We start from the raw sequence: 26,878 nt of genomic DNA, 5'->3' as shown, positions 1-26,878 counted from the left end.
TGGTAGACAACATTTCTACCTCGGACGCGGTTTCTGTATCACTTTTATCAGACACAAAAATTAACATGGAGTATGCCTCTTCCACCGTGAACCTTCTATGGGCCATTCAAATTACATACACGTTCAACAAAGACTGTAACCAGACGCACACGCAGACAGATTTATTTTATTTTTTTTAACTTTTTTTTTTTCACAGACAAAAATACACGGACGTCATAAAAGCACGCTTCACAAAAAACTGATGTTGAACAAACACGTAGACTATCAAACCTAGAATAACCCTAGACTAACCTTAGCCTGGCCATGTATACAATTTATATAAAGTTTATATATTTGATTTTTTTAGCAATCTAGTGTCTTTGGTCACAGTAAAATTCTCTCTCCGTCTCTTCTCATACAAAGTAACAAGTGTGAGGAGGGACCGAGAGACCGTTTATATATTTGATTTTTTGCAATCTAGTGTCTTTGGTCACCGTAAAGTTCTCTCTCCGTCTCTTCTCATACAAAGTAACAAGTTTGAGGCATTTTGTGATCACTGTGAATGGCTCTCACAGTGATCACATGAACGGAGACCACTGTTATTGGTCTCCGATCATCACTCTGAAGCCTTAGGCTGTTGCTCACAGCCTTGGCTTCAGAGGCAGAATAAGCGATGCCCGCGAAAACCACTCAGATGCGGCCCCCTCCCTCCCAAACCACTCAGATGTGGCGCTCGCTATTGAGCGCCGCATATGAGGGGTTAAATATGATCGGATACCACTGCTAGTGGTCTCCGATCGTTGTCCTGAAGCCCGAGGCCGTTACCAGCAGCCCAGACTTAAGGGGATCCCCGCATGATGTGGGTAAAGTTCTTCTGAAGTGCCGACATGAAAAGGCGGCGCTTCGGAAGAACTACCCCAATCGACCGACGTAAAAATACTATACACCGGTCGTTAAGGGGTTAAAGGTCTTTCAACCACATCTTAATGGTATTCAGGTTTGTTGACTGTTGATATGATGTTCTTATGGTGAAATGTGTTGTTAGCTTTACGCCAGATGTAACTAGACCCATGTCTTCCATAGAGTTCCACCTTTGACTCATTGTTCCACAGAATATCATCCCAAAATTCTTGGGGTCATCTAGATGCGAGACAATTCTTTGTGTTATTTTTGATAAGCAGTGGTTTGCGCCAGGCATTTCTCCCATGGATGCCATTTTTTGACCAGTGTCTTTCTTATTGTGGAATAGTGTACATTGCCCTGAACTGAAGCAAGTGAGGCCTGCAGATCTTTAGATGTTCATCTGTGTTCTTTTGTGACCTCCTGGATGAGTCTTTGATGCTCTCCTGGTGAAATTTTGGTCGGCCGGACACTCCTGGGAAGGTTCACCACAGTTCCAAGTTTTCTCCATTTGTGGATATTGGCTCTCACTGTGGTTCGCTGAAGTCCCAAAGCCTTAGTAATGTCTTTGTAACCCTTTCCATACTTGTATATATTAATGACTTTATTTTGCATCTGTATTTGATCCTTTTTAGAACGTGGCATCATGTGCTGCTTTTTGAGACCTTCTTCTCTGCTTCACATTGCCAGACAGGTTCTATTTAAGTGATGTTTACATTCAACAGGTCTGGCAGTAATCATGCCTGGGTGTGCCTAGTGAAGTTGAACCCAATTGTCAATTGAATCTGGTTAACTGGTTGATTTAGTAGCTAAGGGGGCAATGACTTTTTTACATATGGCCAGGAAAGGATGAACAGCATTTTTCCTCCTATAAATGAAATCTTCATTTAAACACAGAGTTTTGTGATTACTTGGGTTATCTTTGTCTCTTATTAAAAGTAGTTTGATGATCTGAAACATTGAAGTGGGACAGATTTGTAAAAATAAAAGAAATTAGGAAGGGGGAAAATACTTTTTTACAGCACTCTACTTGATAAACATTGGTTGCTCATGTTTCTATCACAGGCAGGGCTTGAAACCTATACATCATGCCTGGGATCTTGTCATATGTTTACTTGTATATTTACAATCCGATTGCAGAATTATTATATCTTCCTAACAAATTGTTTATTCATGGCACAAATCCTTTTTGCTATTGACCATTTTGCCAATTATGTAATAATACTACATTGTATTTTTACATTCTTTTGCTATTTGACATCGTATTGATCTTTGAATCAATCAGGTAGACTAAGGTGAGTTAACACCGAAAATGTTTCACTAACCTACGTTGTCTTGCTTGTTTTATTGATATTCCTTCCGTGGGTACAAGAGTTAAATAATTCATTTGAAGCAAATTCTCTCATTAAGCGTCTACTTGCAAATGATGTCCCATGGTGCTTGGGTTGGTTGCAAATGAAAATTGTTACATTATCCTTTCTTAACTTAAAAGCTGATTACAGAGTTTTAATCCAGAACCTAATTCCTTTGTGGTATTTTAAGTAGGTAAATTTAATTGTGAAGAAACATGATATTATCGTTACAGGCACGAATCGAAGATTTGAATGAGCAACTACTAAAGCTTAAAGAGACCCTGAAAAGTAGCAAGGCGAGGGAGAATAACCTCACAGAAGACCTTGAAAACCTAAACCAGGAGATGCGAGGAAAGCAGAAAATCATTAATAAGCTACACAAGGAAAAAGATGAAGTAGATAAGGAAAATGAGGAGTTGAAAAAAAGGCTAAAGCGACTCCTGAGCAGTGCACAGGTAAATGGAATATTACTGTCATAGATTGCTTTCTTCCATGAAAAATATAGAATACGGACTTTTAACAAGAGGTTTTGCATGCACAAGGGGGTTAGATCTGATTCTTCGACTTTTAGCACTTATGCCAAAATTTGCCATTTGTTAACCTTTATTTATAGTTGCACATACATTGTAAGGCCTAGTTCACATGGCCCTATGTTTAGCGTGTACATTGGTAAAGCGTCTGACACATATTCTAAATGTGTCCATAGGGCTTTATTAGCACGATGGAAACCAAACGAGTGTCCTTTTTTTGTCTCCGTCAGGCTGTTATATGCATCTGTCCTTTTTTTATTTTTTTTATTTTTAAGGATGGAACAGCATAGTAGACTGTGCTACTCCATTCTGAGGTATCCCGCAATGAAAAAAACGTATACCACGTATGTGGCACATATATATGGCAAACGTATGTGTCATCTGTCATAAGTTTACGTTAAACGTGTATTTTTCCGCCAATAGGAGCTTCGCTATGCCAGAGTCACTGGGCAGGGCCTCCGAAGCGCTCTACACGTGGTCGGGGGAAACTCCTGATATCACAAATTTCATATATGTACACTTATTTCAGGGACTGAAAGGGCTGATTTCCTTTCCAGAGTGTTGTCGACGCTTTGGCTACGGCATTGCAAAGCTCCTGATATTACTGTTCAAATATGGACAGTGTTGTCAAGGGCTTACCCAGGGTGGAGTCCACGGCCAGAGCCCTAGCGATGCTCTGGTAGGGAACTCTGCCATTGTAGCTCCTGACATCACCATTCTTATATGGAGAGTGTTATTAGGGCACAGGGATACGGTAGGGTTTTGGCGAGGTATCCCACTCAATGCCTATACAGTGATATAAGTTGCGGCATTCCGTCGTAGGTATACATCGGGAGTTCTTCCGACGTATCCATCCAACTGAAGGCAAAAATGCGCTGTGACCTACTTGTTCTGCGAAGTAGAATTAATTTTAAAGATGCTGACTGGTTGGGATAACGCCTTTTGATTGAGCAGGTTTCATGGCAAACGAATACTATTTTTGGGAGCAGCTGTCACTGAATGCTCATCTACTTTGCAGGCACCAATAGTAATCCATCTTTTTTTTTTTCACTGTACCACTGTGTTCCACCCGAGTGAGAGACAATCTTTGCAGAGAGATAAATAGGGTAAGAAAAAGTACACAAAGCGCACACAGTGCATCAACCGGTAAAGAAAGATAAAAATAGTTAGGTCATCAGTTGGGCTGACCTGGTGCTATTGTGCTGGGAGCACAGCATCCCTATGCGTATTTCTCCAAAAGGTGCTGCAGCCTGGGTTCCATACTAGATTGTGGTGTCCAGATGTTGTATATAGAGAGAAGGCATCAGGAAAAAATTCAGATTGTCCCCCCCCTGGCGCTACTGGGTTTAGTCAGTTGTTTATACCAAGAAGCTGGTACTCAAGTGATGTATTTTTATAGAATTTATTAAATAGGTATGAGACACGTTTCGAAGCCGGATCGGCTTCTTCATCAGTTGTATTTTGCCGGTCCGGCTTCGAAACGCGTCATATACCGATTTTAATAAATTCTATGAAAATACATCACTTGAGTACCAGCTTTTTGTATAAACGACTGACTAAACCCTGCAGCGCCATGGGGACAATCCACATTTTTTCCTGATACCTTTTCTCTATAATCTTTACAAAGAGTCCTATTCTGTTTAATTTAAGGGAGCTTGATTGAAGGATAGTCTTTAATCCTCTTAAATTACACCTCTAAATGCCCTAGCAGGATATACGAAAAGGAGATTATCTGTAATAGGCAACTATGATAAAGTGACGTTTTACCCTTGGAAACACTTTAGAAAATATATATTAGTATTCCATTCAGCATGTGATCATTCAGAAATTGTAATGTCTCATTGTTTTAGGGAAGAGAGCAACCATTTTCTAATCCTGTACAGCCTCTTTTTAAGACAAAGCATGAGAAGCATATATTGTGCATTTTTGAGGGCTATCTTGCTGGAGGTTCTCTAACAAGTTACTCTATGTATAGTTTTCCATGATCGATAACCAGGAACAATAGATAATCTGTCATCTGTAATTTCCTATTAATGCTAATTTAACTGCTTTCCTTCACAGCGCTGCCTATTCACGTCCTAATAGAAAGCGCCTTTCCATTTAGACTTGAATCAGCGTCCGCTGCTGTCCCCACAGTAAACCGTTCTGGGGCTCCCCCGCTCTCCCCGCCGTCAGTACGGACACAGGGTGTGAGCCAGGTAGGTTTAACCGATCTACTCAATTAACCCCTTATATGCCGCGACCGTGACATTTAAGTAGTTTGAGAAAGGGCTCCCTCTATCGGTCTATCGGCGCGATGCGATTGCGGGGTGCCGTGGACATTCAGTGGCAGCCCGAGACCTGACAAAGGCCTCTAGGTCTGGCAGACGCATGTCTAATAATCGGCAAAATTGTTCAGCCATTGGCCACCGCAAGTGTGCGAGGTGTCAGCCGCATGCGTCTGCTCTCGCTACGTGGAACCATAATTTAATAGTTTTCCTGTCCGTTTTACACTGACAGTATTCCAAAGCATTATTGACGAAGTATGCAAGTGATCGATAGATCGCAGCTTCTAGTCCCCTAGTGGGACCAAAAAAAAAAGTTATATTAAGTTCAATAAGATAAAATAAATAAGTCCCCTTCTATCGCTATCTAACTATCTATCCTCTCTTATTAACTCAAAATTCTCTAATAAGGTATTTGAAAATTGTGGGCTTTAAAATTCTGGAGTGTAAGATATTGTGCTGACATCGAATGATGTAAAACTGCATTATTTTGTACATTATTTTTATATAAATTGACTAACAAAAAATAAATATTGCCAAAAAAATTAAGGATTTTCTGATTATGATCCTTTAATACTTGCTGTATTAGTTCCCTTAGTTACCACCTTAACACTAGACTAACCATTGCAATTAATAGGTATTCATGTGTTAATCAGATTATTGTTGTTCACATGTTAATGAGACGCTCTTGCCATGGGTAATCATCTTAATGAATAAAAATGTAGCCATAATAGAATGCATTTCTAACAGCTGGCTTGCAGGTTACATTAGGATATATAACCTACACCGCATAGATTAAACACAAAGTGAAGAATAACTTATAACAAAGAAAATGGTCATAAAGATTTCTCAAAAAAAGCTATAACTTCAAAACCTGTCTAATATTGTATAGGTTCCCGTTGTGTCGCCAACAGAACTCTGAGCCATTTAGGCATGGACTCCACTAGACTTCTGAAGTTGTCCTGCGATATCTGACACCATGACGTTAGCAGCAGATCCCTTAACTCTTTTAAGTAGCGAGGTGGAGTCTCCATAAATCAAACGTATTTTTCCAGCACGTTCCACAGACGCTCGATCAGATTGAGATCTGGGGAATTTCAAGCCATCAACTTAAACTCTGTCATGTCTGTGGAACCAATTTTTGCAGTGTGGCAAGGCGCATGTTCCTGCTGAAAGAAGCCACTGCCATTAGGGAATACTGTTGACATGAAGGGGTGTACTTGGTCTGCAAAAATGTTTAGGTAGGTGGTACTTGTCAAAATATCACCCATATCACTGCCAGGACCCAAGTTTCCCAGCAGAACATGTACCAGAGCATCACACTGCCTCCTCCGGTTTGTCTTCTCCTATAGTTCATCCTGGTGCCATCTCTACCCCAAGTATGCGTCGTGCACGCACCTGCCGTCCACTTGATGTAAAAAAGAAAACGTGATCCATCAGATGAGCACCTACTTCTATAGCTCCGTGGTCCAGTACTGATGCTCATGTGACCTTTTTAGGCGCTTTCTAGTGTGGACAGGGGGGCACTCTGACCGGTTTGCGACTATGCAGTCACAAACGCACCAAGCTGCGATGCATTTTGTGGTCTGACACGTTTCTATCATAGCCAGTGTTAACTTTTTCAGCAATTTGTGCTGCGGTAGCTCTTCTGTGGGATGGAACCAGACAGGCTTGCCTTCGCTCCACGTGCGTATCAATGAGCCTTTGACAACTATGACCCTGTGACCCGGTTATCCTTTTATTGACTGATTTTGGTAGGTACTAACCACTGCATACTTGAAATACACCACAGGGCCTGCCGTTTTGGAGATGCTCTGACCCAGTCGACAAACCATCAAAGTTTTGCCCTTGTTGAAGTCGCTCACATCCATATACTTGCCCATTTTTCCTGCTTTCAACACATCAACTTCAATAACTGACTGTTCACTTGCTGCCTAATATTTCCACCCCCTGCTGATCAGTTTACATAGTCGGAGTTAGAACTTCACTTTAAATGGATTTCCCCCAAATGTCATTCATGGCACACTGATTAGATATCCCATAAATGTGACAGTGTTGTCTCCACTGCAATCACATGATGTGTTTGTAAATCACCACACACACTAAGGACAACAAGGAAGGGTAGTGACACAGGAGACCAGAAGCAGGGGTGGGTAAGAATCTGAGAAAAGTATATTGGAAAATTACATTTTATGTTTTAAGCAAAAAAATAAGATTTTCTCACTAGTGCTTTTGGGCACACATAAGACTTTGGGTATATGCTGCTGCCACTAGGAGTTAAACACCGAAAACACATGCTTTAAACGCGCCTAATTCCCATAGTCAATGGGAGTCCTAATTATGCACTGAAAACGCATAACGCCTTTACTTTAAAAAGCACTTTGCAAAAAAGCTAGCATTTTTTACATGTTTACATGTCGGGTTTTTTAGCACCGTGTGAACAAGGCCACCTTCAAAAGTGTTAGAGCCTCCACAACCCAGACCCCTCCCATAGATATTAGGCTTACCGGTTTTAGCTTTGTGTCCCTAGGAGGCTGTACTCCCTTCTTTTGCAGGTTTTGTATGCTTTTTATAAAAATGTTTTCCTTTTTAGTTTAGAATTAGGGACGACACAGTCTTCATGTTTCAAAAAGGGAAAGGAAGCAGCGCTCCAGCCAAGATTTTTGTTTCACATATGGGAGAATAAATCTGGATTCTTGAAATTGTTGCTGGAGTGCTGCTTCCTTTTCCATTTTGCATCTACATTGAAATCCATCAGACGGATTCCTGGAAGCTGGCACCCATTTTGACCCTGGATGTTTAGTTCTGCTGTGCTGCACACATTTCTTCTACTTTTTTACAGTCTCCATGTGGTCACCTTATAGAAGCTACACGTTTTTTTTCTTCCCTCCCCTACTTTGCTGGTGATGCACGTCAGGTTGGCTTTTTCCTCTGCTCTTTTCTTCTGCCCAGGAATCCCGATTAGTCCAAAGCGCAGTCTCCAGGTAGGACTTGCCGAGTGTTGGTTCTCTTTTATCGCCCCCTACTCCCCTCCCTGCGCAATTGAGACCCTTTGTATCTTGTAGCAGCAGTACCTAAAGGATCCCCAGTGATGTGAAACGTTACTCCTTTATCAAGGGAGTTATTGTGTAGAATACAGGTTATGCTCTCTCACTACAGTCTAGTTGTCTCCTCTATGGATTCTGACATACTGATCCAGGTAGCTATCTTTCCGATGGCGTCCGTAGCTGCCCAATTTGACTGCTCTAAGTGCAGCACCAAATTTCAATGTGGTTAGTCTGAATATCTATGCACTGCCTACCTGGCCCTAAGGTTACCTTCCATGGCCTTGCCTCCCTCTGAATCAGTCGCCACACCATCTGAATTGGCTAATCCGGAATGGGCATGCACCTTGTACTTAGCTGTTACCAATTATACCAAGTGCTCCCAGCACATGATGGGTATGGACTGTCTGGTCAACCAGCTCCCTTCTACTAGTCCAGCCTCTGAACCCCCTACCATTCGGAGAAACTCTCTCGAAGTCAGGCCTTGGAAAAGGACCAGGACCAATACTCGGCCTCCTTCTCAACCGAATGCATGGTCAGATTTTGCCTCCCAACAAGGTAAGGACTTATCAGAGAGATCTCTGATTCCAAAAACAACTTACATGGTCTACATCCTTTTTGCTACTGTCTGGGATACGCTTCAGATCAAGTATACCGAACCTTCATCTGGCAGAGAGGGTTTTTTTTCTCCTGCCGGACAAAGATTCTCACTCTTTGACCAGGTTCTTTCCAAAGAGTGGAAGAATTTACACAAAACGCCTGGATCTTATGTACCTATTTCCCAAGGATCCTACAAATGCTTGTATGTTATGTACCCGTTTCCCAAAAATCCTCTAACTAAGTGAACTGACCCTCCTGCCGTGGACTTAGTTTATCAACAAGCCAAGGCTAACGCACTCCTCATGGCTGACCACAGTTCCATATGTCACCCTTTGGATAGTTGCTTCAAATTTTTGCCAAATCGTCCTTTGAGGCAGTGGGTTTAAGTCTTCGACTCCTCTTTGCATCTACCTGGGTTAGCAAGGCTATCACAGAAAGGGCCCGTTGGCTACACCCAGGGATAAATATGTGGGGCTCAAAACGTGGACAGCTGATCCGACTTCCAATCGCTTTGTCATGGGCCTCCTCTATGATGGCTCCTACTTTTTTGTGCCTCGTTTGGACTCTCATATGCCTCGGAACAGACCTGAGGACTACAGTCCTCATAAAAAGTATAATCCACGTTTTCAGTCTATTTGTCACTTCTCCGGTTTATGCAAAGCGGGAAAACCCATCTTTACAAGACTCCAAGAGTAAAACCAGGCTTCAAATCTTCTCTTACCTGGCCCCCACGCTTTAATACAGGGCTCTGACCGGGATACCTCTGCCTGAAGGCCTGCCCCCACTCGAGCCTTATTGGGTTTCTCTTCTACTTCATTTGAAGGTTATCCGGTGGTTCTTTCCTGTCATTCTACCTTCCACCTGAACGAGGATATCATGCTTCCTTCGTTCTGCCCCTCCCCCTCTCATCCCATGAAATGCTCTCTCCACAGTCTGGATGGGTTTATAGCTATCTGGATCTACGTGTCTCATATGGCTTCTTTTTGTCATTCTGACTCTCTTTATCATCCCTCACGAGCATCGTAAGGGTCTGGGAGCATCCAAGGCTACTATCACTCCCTAGGTTAGGTTTGCATTGGCAAAGCATATCGTGCTAAAGGCAAGGTTTCCCCTCTAGGCATTACAACCCTTTCTACCACAACAGTGGCTGCCACTTGGACAGTGTGCGCTACAGGGCTACAGGTGTGTAAGACCACTTACTTTGTCTTCTCTTCACATTTTTAATACGTTGTATATAATGCAGACTTTTATATCCTCAGATGTTTCCCTCAGTCTTAAAGAGGCTCTGTCACCAGATTATAAGTGCCCTATCTCCTACATAATCTGATCAGCGCTGTAATTTAGATAACCGCAGTGGTTTTTATTTTGAAAAACGATCATTTTTGAGCAAGGTATTAGCAATTTTAGATTTATGCGCATTAGTTTCTTAAAGACCAACTGGGCATGTTTTTACTTTGGTCAGCCTCATACACTTCTTTGCAACACCCACTTGGTCAAAAGTAAAAACACGCCCAGTTGGTCTTTAAGAAACTAATTGGCATAAATCTAAAATTGCTCATAACTTGCTCAAAAATGATCGTTTTTCAAAATAAAAACCACTGCGGTTGGGGGCGTGGCCAACGACGGACATGAGCGGTCGCATGCTTTAAGTTCTCCGTACCCAGCTAAGGTTTTCCTCTATTTATCCTGCTGAAATACCGCTATAACTTCTACCAAAACCGACCTGCATACTTACCGAAGAGGATACGCTGTCATGAACCGAACCAGGCAATCCTTGGCGGCTGAACGGCTGAAGGAATACGCTAGGGCCGTTCCACAAGATGGCGCCGGCGCATCTGCATCTTCACTGTCTCCCTCCTCAGAGCAGGAACAGCCTGAACCTCCCCCAGCTCCTGAAACAGAGCTTACTTTGGAACAAGTGTCTTCCATGCTGGATGCGATTCAATTATCCACATCTTCCTTGACTGGCAGGATTGCAGAGGTAAAGTCGGATGTGGGTCTTCTGAGACAAGATTTGCAGAATTTAAGGGAAAGAGTGAGAGAGACAGAAGATAGAATCTCAGGACTTGAAGACAGAGTGGCGCCGCAGACCACTAAATTGATTCAGCTGGATAGGGTGGCTGGTCAATGGGCGCAACGAGCAGATGACTTGGAAAACTGCCTTCGTCGCAATAATATAAGAATCCTGGGGCTACCCGAGCGTAGTGAGGGACGTGACCCCTGCACATTCATGGAGGCCTGGTTTAAGGAAATATTACCGGACGCCATTTTGTCTTCTTCCTACACTATCGAAAGAGCGCACCGCGTGCCGGGCAGACCACGACCCCCTGGAGCTCCACCGAGACCCATGATAGCTCGTCTACTGAGCAGCAGAGATCGAGATGCCATTTTACAGGCTGCGCGCAAGCACGGAGAGATTCGTTTTCAGAATGCCACCATACTACTCTTTCCAGATTTTTCAGCTGCATTACAGAAAATGAGAGCCTCCTTCGTGCAAGTCAAGAGGAGACTCAGGGACCTACAAATATCTTACTCAATGGCGTTCCCAGCAAGATTGAGAGTCGTCCATCAAGAGAAAACTATCTTCTTCACTGATCCGGCTGAGGCAGATGAATGGCTGAGTTCAGTTGGTCGCTCGCCCCGTCGCTAACATTTGAATCATCGGGACTGTTCTATATGTATGCCATGTCCACATTGCCTGCACTTTCGGAATATCGTATGGGACTCTCAGATGAGTATGCAATGTATAGATAAGATGTTTTTTGACATAATATGCATCCTGCTGCTTGTGGCCTTACCATATATTCAACTTATACTGTGGACGCAGATTTCGCTTGGCAGGGCGGATTGGAGAGAGAAACCTGCGGTTCATCCTTTTTGTAATAGGGTTATTTCTTACATTTATGCTATATCGTGCTTTTCTCAGGTATATGATTAGAAGGAAATAATGGGATAACTGCCTTGTATAGAATCAATAGAACCTGTTGTGGGCCCCTGGCAGGGATAGATATTGAGAGGCAGTGCGTGACTCATGGCATGCTTGGATACATGTAATAGCGGTTAAAATGATTCACGTATGAGGAAACATAGTGCTGGTTTTTCTTCTGTTATTTTATAACTTGTTCACCTATATCAGATATAAGGTATATAGGTGATCCCCCGTTTACCCACAATATCACACCTGTGATATAAAATAACTTAATAGCCTTGAAAGCTTCGGTTACAAACTGTTGGTACTGGTGTCTTGTTCTTTGCACCAGCTGTTTACCCAGAAAATTGCATTGTATTGATATGTAAGGTAATAAGTGCCATGACTTTGAATGTTTTGTCTGTAAATGTGAGAGGCCTGGGAGACTCCCATAAAAGAAATCTAACGTTTTCCCGCAACCAAGGGCCACAATTAATATGTCTCCAGGAAACGCATCTAACTCCTCCCACTGTTCATTGCTTGAATCGCCCGTGGATACAATGGTCGGCCCACTCCACTTATAGCTCCTATTCCAGAGGGGTTTCCATTTTAGTCCATAAGTCACTTAGATGGGAACTGGACGTGGTACTAAAGGATACAGACGGCAGATGGATATTCATACATGCATGGATAGAAGGTCATCCCTTTGTGCTGATTGGACTTTATCTTCCACCACCGGCCCCCATGTCGGTACTTTATGAAGCGGCAAAGTTTGCCTCACAGTTTCCTATGGCCGGAGTGTTGTGCATGGGAGATTTCAATCTGCTGCTGGACCCGTCTATTGATAAGTTTAATTCTGGAGCGGTACTGGGGAATCCACCTGTAATCACTCCCTTGGCTGTGTTTTTGAGAGAGATGGGCTGGCTGGATATGTGGAGACAGAGATACCCTGATAAACGAGAGTTTACCTGCTTTACACCTGGAAGAAACACACTGTCTCGGATTGATCATATGTGCCGTAATCCCAAAGTATATAGTATGATGGAAATTATTTCACACTTACCCCGTGCAATGTCGGACCACTCCCCTATGCTGGCTAAGCTTACCCTCCGCCCACACGTGAACAGAGGTCCCAGGAAGATACACCCATTCTGGCTTACAGTGCTCAGCGCTCAATATCGAGTACCTGACCAACTTGAAATGTTCTTTGCGGATAACCTTCCCTTTGATAATCACTCGGCCCTCTGGGATGCCCTGAAGGCATACCTTCGCGGATGTTTGCAGTCATCAATTTCCTATCATAAACTACAATCTTCCAAGATGGAACAGCTGCTGGAGAACGAATGCACCAACTTGGAGGCCGCATTCATTGCAGATCCCTCCCCAAGCTCTCAACACAACTGGCTACAGAAGGGCAGAGAATACGTAAATCTTCTCCACGAAAAGACTAAACGTCGCATCTTCTTTTCTAAGCAGAGATATTTCGAGCATGGCAATCAATATAGTAGTCTCTTGGCACATCTCATACACTGCAACTCTGCCTCTCCTGCCATATTACGTATTAAAACTTCTGAAGGGAACATGCTTCATGATAATGTACAAATTCTCAATTGCTTTACAGACTTCTACAAGGACCTCTATAGCCCGACATTGCAGGTGTCTCCTCAGAACATCAAGGATTATTTGTCGGAAATAAATATACCCAAAATGACGGACATGCAAAGGGAGTCTATGGATGCCCCTCTAACACTTCAGGAATTGACAGAAGCATTATCCTCAATGGCGAAGGGCAAAGCATCTGGCCCGGATGGCATACCGCTTGAAGTATACGTCAAATACCAGGAGCAACTCTTGCCTCAGCTACTGGAAGTCTTGAATACGTCATTTGAAAAGGGAATGTTACCGGCTTCATTCTATGACGCTACTATAATTGTACTTCTGAAACCGGACAAGTCACCATTAGACTGCGGGTCATACAGGCCTATATCCTTGCTCAACACCGACTATAAATTATTGACCAAAGTGTTCGCGAACAGGCTGAAAATGATCATAGCAGAGCTCGTCCATCCTGACCAATCGGGATTCATACCGGGAAGGAGCACCTCGGACAACCTGAGGAGAGTACACGCGGTGGCACAAATAGCGGAACGGAACAGCAATGATTGGGCTCTGGCTTCCCTAGATGCCGCTAAGGCCTTCGACTCAGTGGAGTGGCCCTATCTCTCCAGCGTTCTCACATGCTTTGGCTTTGGACCGGCCTTTGTGTCTTGGATACAACTCATATATACTCATCCGAAAGCTACTGTGGCACTGAACGGCCTGACATCGACTTAATTTGAGCTCGGCCGTGGAACAAGGCAGGGGTGCCCTCTATCGCCACTACTCTTTGCCATGGCAATGGAACCGTTGGCGATACTTCTAAGATCAGACACAGAGCTACAAGGTATCCAGCACGCGGCAAAAGAGGATCGAATTGCCTTATACGCAGACGACATCATGCTCTTCATTTCAAGGGTGCAGTCTTCCCTTCCTAGGGCAATGAGCCTAATTAACACATTTGGAGACTATTCTGGATTGCGCATAAATTGGTCAAAGTCGTCAGTAATGTTTCTTTATCAAAGCGAATCTCAACTGGTGGGCTCCACGATGGAAGGGCTGGCAGTAGTGGATCACTTCAAATATCTGGGACTGCATATTGCCAGGAACGCATCGCGCTCACTTCCACTCAATGTCCATCCGCTTCTGGCTATCTTTAGAGAAAAATTCAAGGTGTGGGCGGCCCTTCCCTTATCAGTCATGGGCCGTATTAATTTGATTAAAATGGTGGTACTACCAAAGAGCCTGTATGTCCTCCTATACCAAAATCCTTTTTCAAACAACTGGACTCATTAATCATATCCTTCATATGGGGCCGTTCTAGATCTAAATTGGCCTTACAAAAATTACAACGCCCAAAAGAGATGGCTGGAATTGCTCTTCCAGATATCTACCTATACTACTTGGCTGGCCAACTCAAATATTTGGGCCCCTGGACACAAGCAAACCGACCGGCTGGAACTGAAAGAGTTTTACTGGAATACTCCGCGCATTAAATACTATGGCCTATATTGTTCCATCGTGGGAACCTAGGGACACCTCTACTGCCCATTTGTCGACTAGCCCGAGGAGTGTGGAAAGCGGCGGCGGAAATTTCAGGTACCCCCACAATACCGGAGGAGACTCCATTATGGCACAATATGGACTTGAAAGCCTTGCACACCTTCCCGGACGCAGCATACTGAACAGCTGCGGGCATACAGGTGCTCAACGATATCTATGAAAATGACACCTTTATATCCTTTGAACAGGCTCAGGAAAGATTTCGCATTCCAAGGCAGCACTTCTTCAAATACCTACAACTGCGCCATCTCCTTTCCACACAGTTCCCGGCACATCGTCAGCCCATCTCCTCATATCCCCTCATCGGGGTGATCAGATCTCAGGGTCCTAAAGGACTGATCTCCACCATATACGCTCACCTCTTGGATAAAAAGGCTTCAGCGGCACCCCTACCAGCTATCTCCAAATGGGTCCAATTGATACCATCGCTAACTGAAGAGAAAATTGATGATTTACTGCAATCTCACTTACATGTGTCGCCGGCGGCTAATAACAAGCTCATTCAGTTATACTACATACATCAAGCCTATCTAACGCCTATTCGACTGTTTAAAATGCATTGTATAGCGGAACCTGCCTGTCCTAAATGCTCACATGCTCCTGCAGATTTTTGGCATATGGTGTGGACGTGTCCTCATATCAAGAATTACTGGGCGGAAGTGGTTGAAGTCCTAAATCGGATACTGCCATTCCCGATCAACTGCTCGCCAGAAATATGTTTGTTTGGCATAATGGAGGAAGACCAATGGCCACATTACACCAGAATTTTTATACAGGAGACACTATTTCTAGCTCGCAAGGGTATATCAATGAGGTGGATGGATAGACGACCACCGAAAGTTACGGTGTGGAAAAACATGGTAAATTCGACAGTGTCGTACGAACGCATCATCTACAAACACAGAAACTTACCTGACAAATTCCACAAAATTTGGGACCTGTGGTGTGAAGCACCAGAAACTAATTACTCCTCCAGAGAACTGGGGCAAGCAAGGAGTGCGCTGGGGGGGGGGAGATAATCACAGTTGGAAGGGGTGACAGTGGATGTCCCGGGCCTCTCGCATACAATCAAACACTTGTACTGTTATTATTAATGAACGCTCAGATGGTTACGTTTTACGAATATGGTGTAACTGTTCGCAAGATAATGCTGGCATTGCGTGAAATTATGGCACTTATGTTTTTGCACCTGCGAGTGCTTTGTTACAAAGTTATAGGACATTGTGGTCCATTCACTATTTTGAATGTGACTTTTGTTAAACTTCGAAAAATTTTCAATAAAACGAGTTTAAAAAAAAACCACTGCGGTTATCTACATTACAGCGCTGATCAGATTATGTAGGAGATAGGGCACTTATAATCTGGTGACAGAGCCTCTTTAAGTTTCTGCGGGCAGCAGTAGAGAAGATGGCAGCAGTAGCAACGGTTTTCTTTTCTTGTTTTTCACCATAAAATTTTCTTGTCAAGTTCATTGGGGACACTGCTCCCACCCATTTTTGTTTTGTTTTTAATTTATGGGTGTCTAATTACTTACCTGATGGATGGTTCCTTTTTGCTTTTGGGTTCTGTGTGGACTTGTTGGTTCTTTTTCGTTTACTTGTTTGCTTGCCCTAGTTCTCCTACTTTTTCTGTACAAACTGGTTAGCTCAGTATCTGTAGAAGGGGTATAGGCTGTGGAGGAGCTTACAATTTTGACTTAGTTTCTGCCCCCCTAGTGGCAGCAGCATATACCCATGATGATCTGTGTCCCCTAATGAGCTTTACAAAATAAGGATTTTACAAAGCGTAACTAAAGAAATCACCAAAGGTCACTTCTTCTGAAAAAAATAATTAATTCTACAGCATACAAAAGACATTATAGACCATTGTATGCTTCCAACTTTGTGGGAACAGTTTGGTGTTCAGCCCTTTCCTTTTCCATCATGATTGTGTCCAGTGCACAAAGTGATGTCCATAAAGACATGGTTTGGTGTGGAGGAATTTGACTGGCCCGCACAGGCACCTGACCTCAATCCCATCGAACACCTTTGGGATGGATTGGAACTCTGAATGTGAGCCAGAACTTCTTGTCCAAAATCTGTGTCTGACAGTTGTTTTTTTTTGCGGAATGTGTACAATCTCCTATAGGCACACTCCAAAAGGGGGCCCAACTCCATATTAAAACTTGTGGTATTGGAATGGGATGTCCAACAAGTTCATATTGGTGTGTTGGTCGTGTGTTTAGTTACTTCTGGCTATATAGTGTAGCTGGACAGTGTTAACTGAATGTCAGGGGTCACATGACTGGAGCTAAGTTTAGTCCTATTCCGTTAAAGTATAGTCCTGTACAATTTTGGTGCAGAGACAGAGACTTCAGCACTTTTATATTTGTATTAGAGCAGACATTTAAATACATGTATATTAGAAAATTTTATAGTTTTCTATTCTATAAACAAATTCAATAATAAAAACCGGAAAAGCCCCTCTGAAACTAGTTAGGGGTTCCCCCAGAAAACTGCAGCAGTGATGGCAAACTTTTCTCTGATCATAGAACTGGAGGAGAAGTTTATCATGACTGGCCAGCCGGCCTCCACAAACCACTCCTTTGAGGTAAAAGTAGGGGCTTCACTAAGTGGGGTTAATATTTCAGGTTGGGAATCAAGGATAGAAATTGCCTTAGATTACTGTAATGGAAATATTTATTTTGAAACAAAACAGTTGTATGGTCTGTGACAATTTATGAATCTTTTTCTACCAATCGATAAAGTTACTGACTACTAATACCCTACTTATTGTTTTATTCAGTTGCATAGAGAGTCCCTTACATACAGTACATAAAGTACCTGTTCCAGGCGTTGCTGTGTTTTTTGCAGAGCCCTTTCTCGAGTAGACATCAAACAAGTATATTTTGGTTTTCAAGCTCTTTCACTATGTAAATATTAAAGCTGCATTTTGAATATCTATTTTTCAGAGTAAGACAGATCTGGAAAGTAAACAGAGCCTGATCGATGAACTTCAGAAGAAAGTTAAAAGACTAGAAGTGGAGTTGGAGAAAAAATCTGAGGAAGTTGAAAGAAAACCTGCACATGAAGATAAGGTTTGTTCGGAAAGTTTATTACCCTTCATTTAGACTGCTGTATGTTGTTCAATGCAGCAAAAAAAAGTTATTGGGATTTGCGCTTTTACTTGTTGGAAATATTAACATTCCCGCCGCAGCCATTTTTCGCATTTTCACTTTTTTGGTTTTTCCTTCCCACCCTCCAAAAGCCATAACTGTTTTATTTTTTCATTAATATTGCAGTATAAGGGCTTGTTTTTTGTGGGACGAGTTGAAGATTTTCATGGCACCATGTATTGTAATGTAGTGGGAAACTGGGAAAAAATTATTTGTTTAGTGGAATAGGAAAAGAGCAGCGATTCCTTAATCTCTTGGGGTGGTATTGTTTTTACGGTATTCACCGCGCGGTAAAAATGGCATGTTAACTTTATTCTGCGGGTCAATACGATTACGGCGATACCAACTTTATAGTTGTTTATGTTTTACTACTCTTACAAGGAAAAAACGGATTATTAAAAATAAAATTTCAGTTTTGTCGCCATATTCTGAGAGCCATAACTTTTTTTTAATTTTTCCATCAATTGAGCGGTCTGAGGGGTTATTTATTGCGGGGCGAGCTGTAGTTTCTATTCTTATCATTTTGGTGTACATGAGACTTTTTGATTACTTTTTATTCCATTTTATATGGAAGATGAAGTGACTAAAAAACAGAGATTCTGGCTTTTTATTTTTTACGGGGTTCACCGTGCGGACTAAATAAGGATATATTGTAATAGTTCAGACTTTTACGGACCCGTCAATACCAGTCGTTAATTTTTATTATTTTTTTTACATTGTTCTTGGGGGAGAATTATTTTTTGTAACTTATTTTTACATATATATATATATATATATATATATATATATATATATATATAAGTTATAGCTCTTTGTATGCGACTATAGAAAAACCCAAAAAATAGCTTGGTCATTAGGGCCTAAAATAGGCTGGTCACTGAGGGGTTAAATAATGTAGAACCTATTTATGAGCTTCATATTTACTAGGTCCATTTTAATGATGCTTCATGGAGCAGGATAGCACATCATATTATGTTTGACTGCAGAATTCTTACTTTTAGTTACATAGTTTAAAAAAGACAATGGTCCATCAAGTCTAACCTATAATCCTACCGTGCTAATCCAGAGGAAGGCAAAACCCCCATGAGGTTGATGCCAATTTCCTCATTAGTGGAAAAATTCCTCCATGACTCCAAATATGGAAATCCGAATAAATCAATGTCCCATCTATGGCTATTAGGCTGGATTCACACGAGCATGTTACGTCCGTAAAGGACGGGACGTATTTTGTCCGCAAGTCCCGGACCAAACAGACTGCAGGGAGCCGGGCTCCTAGCATCACAGTTATGTACGACGCTAGGAGTCCCTGCCTCTCCGTGGAACTACTGTCCCGTACTGTAATCATGTTTTCAATGTGGGACAGTAGTTCCACGGAGAGGCAGGGACTCCTAGCATCGTACATAACTATGATGCTAGGAGCCTGGCTCCCTGCAGTGTGTTCGGTCCGGGACTTGCGGTCGAAATACGTTCCGTCCATTACGGACCAAACATGTTCGTGTGAATCCAGCCTTACAGTTTCAGCAAATAATAAAAACTCTCTTTTAAAATACTTAAGACCACATGGTACAGAAGAACATAAAAAAAGGCAAAATCAGCATGTACATAATATCAAAGATTATGTGGATCAATAAAAAAAGACATGGTTATGATACGGTTCAACATAAAAAAAAAGCACAGCAAAAAATACCATAAAATTGAAAACAACTTTCCAAATACAGAACAACATTGAGACAATACAGTCTGAAGCAATGAACCACGTAATACCGATTAAGGCAATTAAGCAAAGTAGGACCTTTATAATATAGGGTGCACTCTATGGGGCAAAGCAGGCAGAGATAAAGAACTTATGTGGGGGTTAGCCAACTGTTCCTAGAGGAAGCCCCTGATGTTACTGTCCATATATGATCCCAACATTTTCCTCATCTAGGAAGGGTATGGTGTCCTGGAAGTCATCCAATTCAGGCTCTTTTTAGACTGCTCTAGAGGAATACACAGCAAATAAGTTATGCCATTTTTTTTAAAATACATTTTGTATAAATTCCCCACAGTTTTCAAGATTTATGCATGTTGACATTGAATATGAACCTATTATTTTGTAATAGTGGACAAAAATCTGTTCTAGTCAAGTGAGGGACCCATAGAGTTACAGTACGGTTATAAGAGTTGTATAATGTAATGACCCATTCACCTGCAAGATCGTCGTATGGTAAGGACAGATTTTTATAGTATTATACCGCTATATGGATGTGCTGCGCACTTGCAACTGTGGTCTCCAAAAGCAGGACTTGGGACTGATTTTTACTCAAGGCTATAGCACTTCCAATAACCATACAGAATTCCTTAAATAACTAACTACAGGCTAATGCTTATTTTTATTTTTCCATTTAGAGCTCCAAAGGAGAGATTATAAAATGGGAAGAAGGCAAAAAATGGCAAAGTAAATTAGAAGGAATGCGCAGCAAGCTAAGGGATAAGGAGAAGGAAGTGGAGACTCTGACAAAACAGTTGACAACACTCAAAGAGCTATATTCCAAGTAAGTTCTGGACAGGTTTATTGCACAGCAGTTTAAAAGGAATTTCTTTTTACAGTTATGTGAAAAATTATCTGCTCACGTCTAAATTTCTTTTGCATATTAAATGGTTTCACACCGAGTGGAGTGCCATTTAACCCCTTTAAATCCCTTCCCATCATTTGACATAACTGTACGTCATGGCCTGGAAGGGCGAGTATAGAGCGGGCTTTTATTAACGTACAAAAAGATCTAAAGTACTAAAAGTTTTAAAAAAAAAAACACTTTTGCCCTAAAGTGATGTAAGAAAAAGAAACATAATTGGTTTTACCCAGCAATAAAACAAGCCCTCACACCACTCCAACTACGGAAAAATAAAAGTTACAGCTCGCAGAATATGGCGACTCAAAAATATATATATTTTTTAAACAATGGTTTTTCCTTGCAAGGGTAGTACATCATAAAAAAACAACATAGATTTGGTGTCACCATAATCGTGTTGACCCGCATAATAAAGTAAAAATGCCAAAGGAAAAAAAAAAATTGTGAAATCGCTGTTTTTTTTTTTCCCTACCACCCCCAAAGAATTTTGTTTACGTTTTACATTATATGGTACATTTAAATAATGAAATTAAAAGCAAAAGTCGTCCTGTAAAAAGTAAACCCCTCATGCATCTATGTCGATGGAAAAATAAAGAGTTACGGCTTTTGAAAGGCGTAGAGGAAATGCAAAAACAAAAAATGGCTGCAGCAACAAGGATTAAAGAAAATGTATCCTTCCAAAGACAAAAAACAAGAGGTCTACTTGTTTTAGCACAAGGTTTATGGTTAATGCTAAGTTTTTGAATTTAATTTACAATAAATCAGGCCAAGAAACACATTAGTTTACGTAAAGATCACATTTCTAGTTGCCCCAAACAAGAATTTGGGGCCTTGACTGTTCAGTGGGTGCACTAACACCCACTGATATATTTCTGGTTCAGCAGGCAGTCTTGCTCTGTTTTGTGTTAGTTTATTGTTTATTTTCTTTCCTTTTTCGCTAAGAAACAGGGGCACCGCTAACTTGTTTCCCTACTTCTCTTGAGGTGATCGGAGGCAAGCAACTGCTCTCTTGTCTTCCTGCCTATATTTTAGCACATTTCTGGGTCAGTGACTAAGCAAGGACCACATGCGCTACATTTCATTATGGCCATTCCATTTTCCCACTGAATGTTTGGCCATTTTATATTTGTTTTTATATTCAGAATGTTCGGCCATTTTATATTTGTTTTTATATTCAAATGTTATTAAAATCACCTTTTTTACTTCGGTTGATTATTCTGCTTGCTGCATTACTGAAAGAGTGACCAGGGGAGTGATATTTAAAGTGAACTAGGATCGGAGGGGAGCTAGGTGCCTGGCTCTCCTCACACGTGCGAGTACGATTCCATTTGCATGCTAATTTGACTGCATTACATTTAACTTCAATACAGCCACTCTCAAACGTTTTATTTTCTATATTTTTGCATTTTCCCATGGTGGCTTTCATCGAGACCTTTCAGTTTTCCCTGTTTAATACTCAGCCGCTTAAAGGGCGGTCACTCAACTGTAGATAGTGCCGCGCAGACCCCCTGTAGATAGTGCCACGCAGACCCCCTGTAGGTAGTGCCACGCAGACCCCCTGTAGGTAGTTCCACGCAGACCCCCTGTAGGTAGTTCCACGCAGACCCCCTGTAGGTAGTTCCACGCAGACCCCCTGTAGGTAGTTCCACGCAGACCCCCTGTAGGTAGTTCCACGCAGACCCCCCTGTAGATAGTTCCACGCAGACCCCCCTGTAGATAGTTCCACGCAGACCCCCCTGTAGATAGTTCCACGCAGACCCCCCTGTAGATAGTTCCACGCAGACCCCCCTGTAGATAGTTCCACGCAGACCCCCCTGTAGATGGTTCCACGCAGACCCCCCTGTAGATGGTTCCACGCAGACCCCCCTGTAGATGGTTCCACGCAGACCCCCCTGTAGATGGTTCCACGCAGACCCCCCTGTAGATGGTTCCACGCAGACCCCCCTGTAGATGGTTCCACGCAGACCCCCCTGTAGATGGTTCCACGCAGACCCCCCTGTAGATGGTTCCACGCAGACCCCCCTGTAGATGGTTCCACGCAGACCCCCCTGTAGATGGTTCCACGCAGACCCCCCTGTAGATGGTTCCACGCAGACCCCCCTGTAGATGGTTCCACGCAGACCCCCCTGTAGATGGTTCCACGCAGACCCCCCTGTAGATGGTTCCACGCAGACCCCCCTGTAGATGGTTCCACGCAGACCCCCCTGTAGATGGTTCCACGCAGACCCCCCTGTAGATGGTTCCACGCAGACCCCCCTGTAGATGGTTCCACGCAGACCCCCCTGTAGATGGTTCCACGCAGACCCCCCTGTAGATGGTTCCACGCAGACCCCCCTGTAGATGGTTCCACGCAGACCCCCCTGTAGATGGTTCCACGCAGACCCCCCTGTAGATGGTTCCACGCAGACCCCCCTGTAGATGGTTCCACGCAGACCCCCCTGTAGATGGTTCCACGCAGACCCCCCTGTAGATGGTTCCACGCAGACCCCCCTGTAGATGGTTCCACGCAGACCCCCCTGTAGATGGTTCCACGCAGACCCCCCTGTAGATGGTTCCACGCAGACCCCCCTGTAGATGGTTCCACGCAGACCCCCCTGTAGATGGTTCCACGCAGACCCCCCTGTAGATGGTTCCACGCAGACCCCCCTGTAGATGGTTCCACGCAGACCCCCCTGTAGATGGTTCCACGCAGACCCCCCTGTAGATGGTTCCACGCGGACCCCCCTGTAGATGGTTCCACGCGGACCCCCCTGTAGATGGTTCCACGCGGACCCCCCTGTAGATGGTTCCACGCGGACCCCCCTGTAGATGGTTCCACGCGGACCCCCCTGTAGATGGTTCCACGCGGACCCCCCTGTAGATGGTTCCACGCGGACCCCCCTGTAGATGGTTCCACGCGGACCCCCCTGTAGATGGTTCCACGCGGACCCCCCTGTAGATGGTTCCACGCGGACCCCCCTGTAGATGGTTCCACGCGGACCCCCCTGTAGATGGTTCCACGCGGACCCCCCTGTAGATGGTTCCACGCGGACCCCCCTGTAGATGGTTCCACGCGGACCCCCCTGTAGATGGTTCCACGCGGACCCCCCTGTAGATGGTTCCACGCGGACCCCCCTGTAGATGGTTCCACGCGGACCCCCCTGTAGATGGTTCCACGCGGACCCCCCTGTAGATGGTTCCACGCGGACCCCCCTGTAGATGGTTCCACGCGGACCCCCCTGTAGATGGTTCCACGCGGACCCCCCTGTAGATGGTTCCACGCGGACCCCCCTGTAGATGGTTCCACGCGGACCCCCCTGTAGATGGTTCCACGCGGACCCCCCTGTAGATGGTTCCACGCGGACCCCCCTGTAGATGGTTCCACGCGGACCCCCCTGTAGATGGTTCCACGCGGACCCCCCTGTAGATGGTTCCACGCGGACCCCCCTGTAGATGGTTCCACGCGGACCCCCCTGTAGATGGTTCCACGCGGACCCCCCTGTAGATGGTTCCACGCGGACCCCCCTGTAGATGGTTCCACGCGGACCCCCCTGTAGATGGTTCCACGCGGACCCCCCTGTAGATGGTTCCACGCGGACCCCCCTGTAGATGGTTCCACGCGGACCCCCCTGTAGATGGTTCCACGCGGACCCCCCTGTAGATGGTTCCACGCGGACCCCCCTGTAGATGGTTCCACGCGGACCCCCCTGTAGATGGTTCCACGCGGACCCCCCTGTAGATGGTTCCACGCAGACCCCCCTGTAGATAATGCCACACGCAGACCCCCCTGTAGATAATGCCACACGCAGACCCCCCTGTAGATAGTGCCACACAGCAATCCCCCTGTATATAGTCCTACACAGCCCCCCTCCCCTTGTATATAGCGCTACACAGCCCCCCTCCCCTTGTATATAGCGCTACACAGCCCCCCTCTCCGCTTGTATATAGTGCTATACAGCCGCCCTCCTTTCCTTGTGTATATAGTGTTACACAGCAATATAGTGTATATAGTGCTACACAGCTATCCCCATCCGGTGCTAGCGACGCCACTGCATCTGCCCGTGACAGTGCACATGCTTTAAACTTTAGTGAGCGGGCGGACCGTGGAAGGTGCGCAGCCACGCACCTTATAGGGAACACTGATAGTGACAAGTCAGAAGTTTTGATCGGTTGGGGTCCGAGCACTGAGACCCCCACCGATCACTAGAACGAAGCAGCAGAATCACTTGTGTGAGCGCTGAGCTGCTTTGTTTCTGTTCGGCTTTTCTCGTTAAGCCGATGTTGCGGTGTACGGGGCCATAGACTTTATATTGAGTCCGTACACCGCTACATTAGCTTTCCGAGAAAAGCCGAACAGGAACGAAGCGGCTCGGCGCTCACCCAAGCGTTTCTGCCGCATCGTACTAGCGATTGGTGGAGGTCTCCGTGCTCAGACCCCCACAAATCAAAACTTCTGACTTGTCACTATAATATGTCAGAAGTTAGTTGAACGTTTAGTTACCCTTTAACCTGATTTATCTGTTCGCTTCTCTGCCTATCAAGGATGAGGGGGTTCCTGTTATCCTTGTGGCTCTGGCCTGGATGCATCGTTGATAGTACACTGATGTGGTGGCTCTGCTGGCTGAAGTTCCTTGTTTTTTTGATGTGCTGCCTGAATTCCTTCTTTGTTTCCTGGCCGCTGTCTCTCCGGTCGATCTGCTTTTTCAGGGACCTCTTTTCTACACAAATTTCTTTGTTTAACGGTGTGGCTGTTGAAGTCGCAGTGCTGGAGGCACTAGGCTAGTCGGAGTGGGTGATTCACACAATGTTGAATGCTAGGAAGCCTTTATCAGCCCGCATTAACCACCGCACTTGGAAGGCATACTTGTGCTGGTATGAGGACAGCACATTCCTCCCTTGTTTTTTTTTCCTCTGTCCAGGATTATTTTGTTCTTCCAGGAAGGGTTTGGTTCTAGAGATGTCATGATACCAGGAATTTGGACTTCGATACCGATACTTCGTGTAGTATTGCGATACTCGATACCGAAACGATACTTTGCCAACAACAATAATAATAAAAAAGCAAAGTTCTACCATTTTCTGATGTGTGGCACATGGTGTGATGAATTTTGAACCTCCATGTACCTCACATTAACAGTAATTAACGCCATGTTCCTCACGGTCATAATTGACAACTTTGGGTTAATGTGTGAGGTTCATGATGGGTTAATTACTATTAATGTGAGGCACATGGAGGTTCAAAATTCATAATACCATGTGCCTCACATTAATAAGTGAAAGAAAGCAAAAAATCAAATAAACTAACAGCGTAAACATTACTACGTTCGCAATGATACCGAATGTGTATATTTTATGTATTCAGATTTTTATTTGAATGTTTATTGTAAAAAAAAAAATATTTGTAATTTTATTTTTTATTCAACATTGCTTTCTTTTTTTTTTTTTACTTTTTAAAAAAAAACTAAAACTTTAATGTACTGGCATATATCAATAAGCCAGTACATTAGCCTTTGTACTGATAGTACACATGCAGTTGTTAAATATACAACCTATAGAATGAAGGGTACAATTAACACAATAAATAATGAAAAAAATATATAAACTTTATTGAACAAATCACAATATACAATATAAAAGATGAGTCATGCAAAGCACGACTAAAAACGTCTATCAAATGCAGAGGGCATGTATATATAAATAGAACACGACAAGGGCATGAGTATGTAGGTGGTATTCATGGACGGATTCAGTCTATCTAAACAATGATGTAAGCATAATCGCATAAACAATGTAGTATCAATCTCACAACCAAATCCAGAGGGCTGAAATGAAGTAGAACAGCAACACCAATGCCCCTATGGCTAGACACCATCAGAATCACCTAACATGCAGTTGTTAGGACATCCCTAAGTATGCCCTAACAACAGGAAATATGGTCAGACAGCCCTGGGGTCCTTCAATGGCCATCCCCCCTTCTCATTTTCCCCTAGAATGCTGTGTTCAGTTTTGATCACAGCATTCAAGGGAATAGCAGCGGAGATCAGATCTCCGTTCGAGCGGGGCTGCGGCTGTTTAATACAGCTATTGCCATGCAAGTACGCACCCATTGTTATCATGAGGTAAAGCGGCCGCCGCTACTCTAATGAGCGTCGGCGCAGTGCCGGCGCTCATTAGTGCGGCGCTGGCCGCATCACCTCATGCTAACCGCGCACACACATTTGTCAGGACTCCGGAGCGGGGCAATGGCTGTACCACACAGCCGCAGCCCCACTCTGGCTACATTCATGTATTATATTACTAAGCTGTGCGGCCGCACAGCTTAGCATCGAAATACATGAATAATTGTTATTGAACCGTTTGAGGGTGCACAGCATAGAAATAGTATTGATATTTCGAT

General features: G+C 43.8%; 1 protein-coding gene across 1 annotated transcript in view; it reads left to right on the top strand.

Moving 5' to 3' along the window:
- The window catches only part of CEP290 (centrosomal protein 290), a 214,458-nt gene that overhangs the window by 149,388 nt on the left and 38,192 nt on the right, over window positions 1-26,878 (top strand). The window contains exons 39-41 of the mRNA XM_075856803.1: window positions 2,465-2,686; window positions 17,687-17,812; window positions 20,279-20,424. Of these exons, the coding sequence (XP_075712918.1) occupies window positions 2,465-2,686; window positions 17,687-17,812; window positions 20,279-20,424 (494 nt within the window). The remainder of the gene's footprint in view (window positions 1-2,464; window positions 2,687-17,686; window positions 17,813-20,278; window positions 20,425-26,878) is intronic.

This window comes from Rhinoderma darwinii, chromosome 3 (assembly GCF_050947455.1).
Source record: "Rhinoderma darwinii isolate aRhiDar2 chromosome 3, aRhiDar2.hap1, whole genome shotgun sequence".
Classification (NCBI taxonomy): Eukaryota; Metazoa; Chordata; class Amphibia; order Anura; family Rhinodermatidae; genus Rhinoderma; species Rhinoderma darwinii.
Note: the sequence above shows the minus strand (reverse complement) of the source record. Positions and strands in the feature narration are given on the sequence as shown.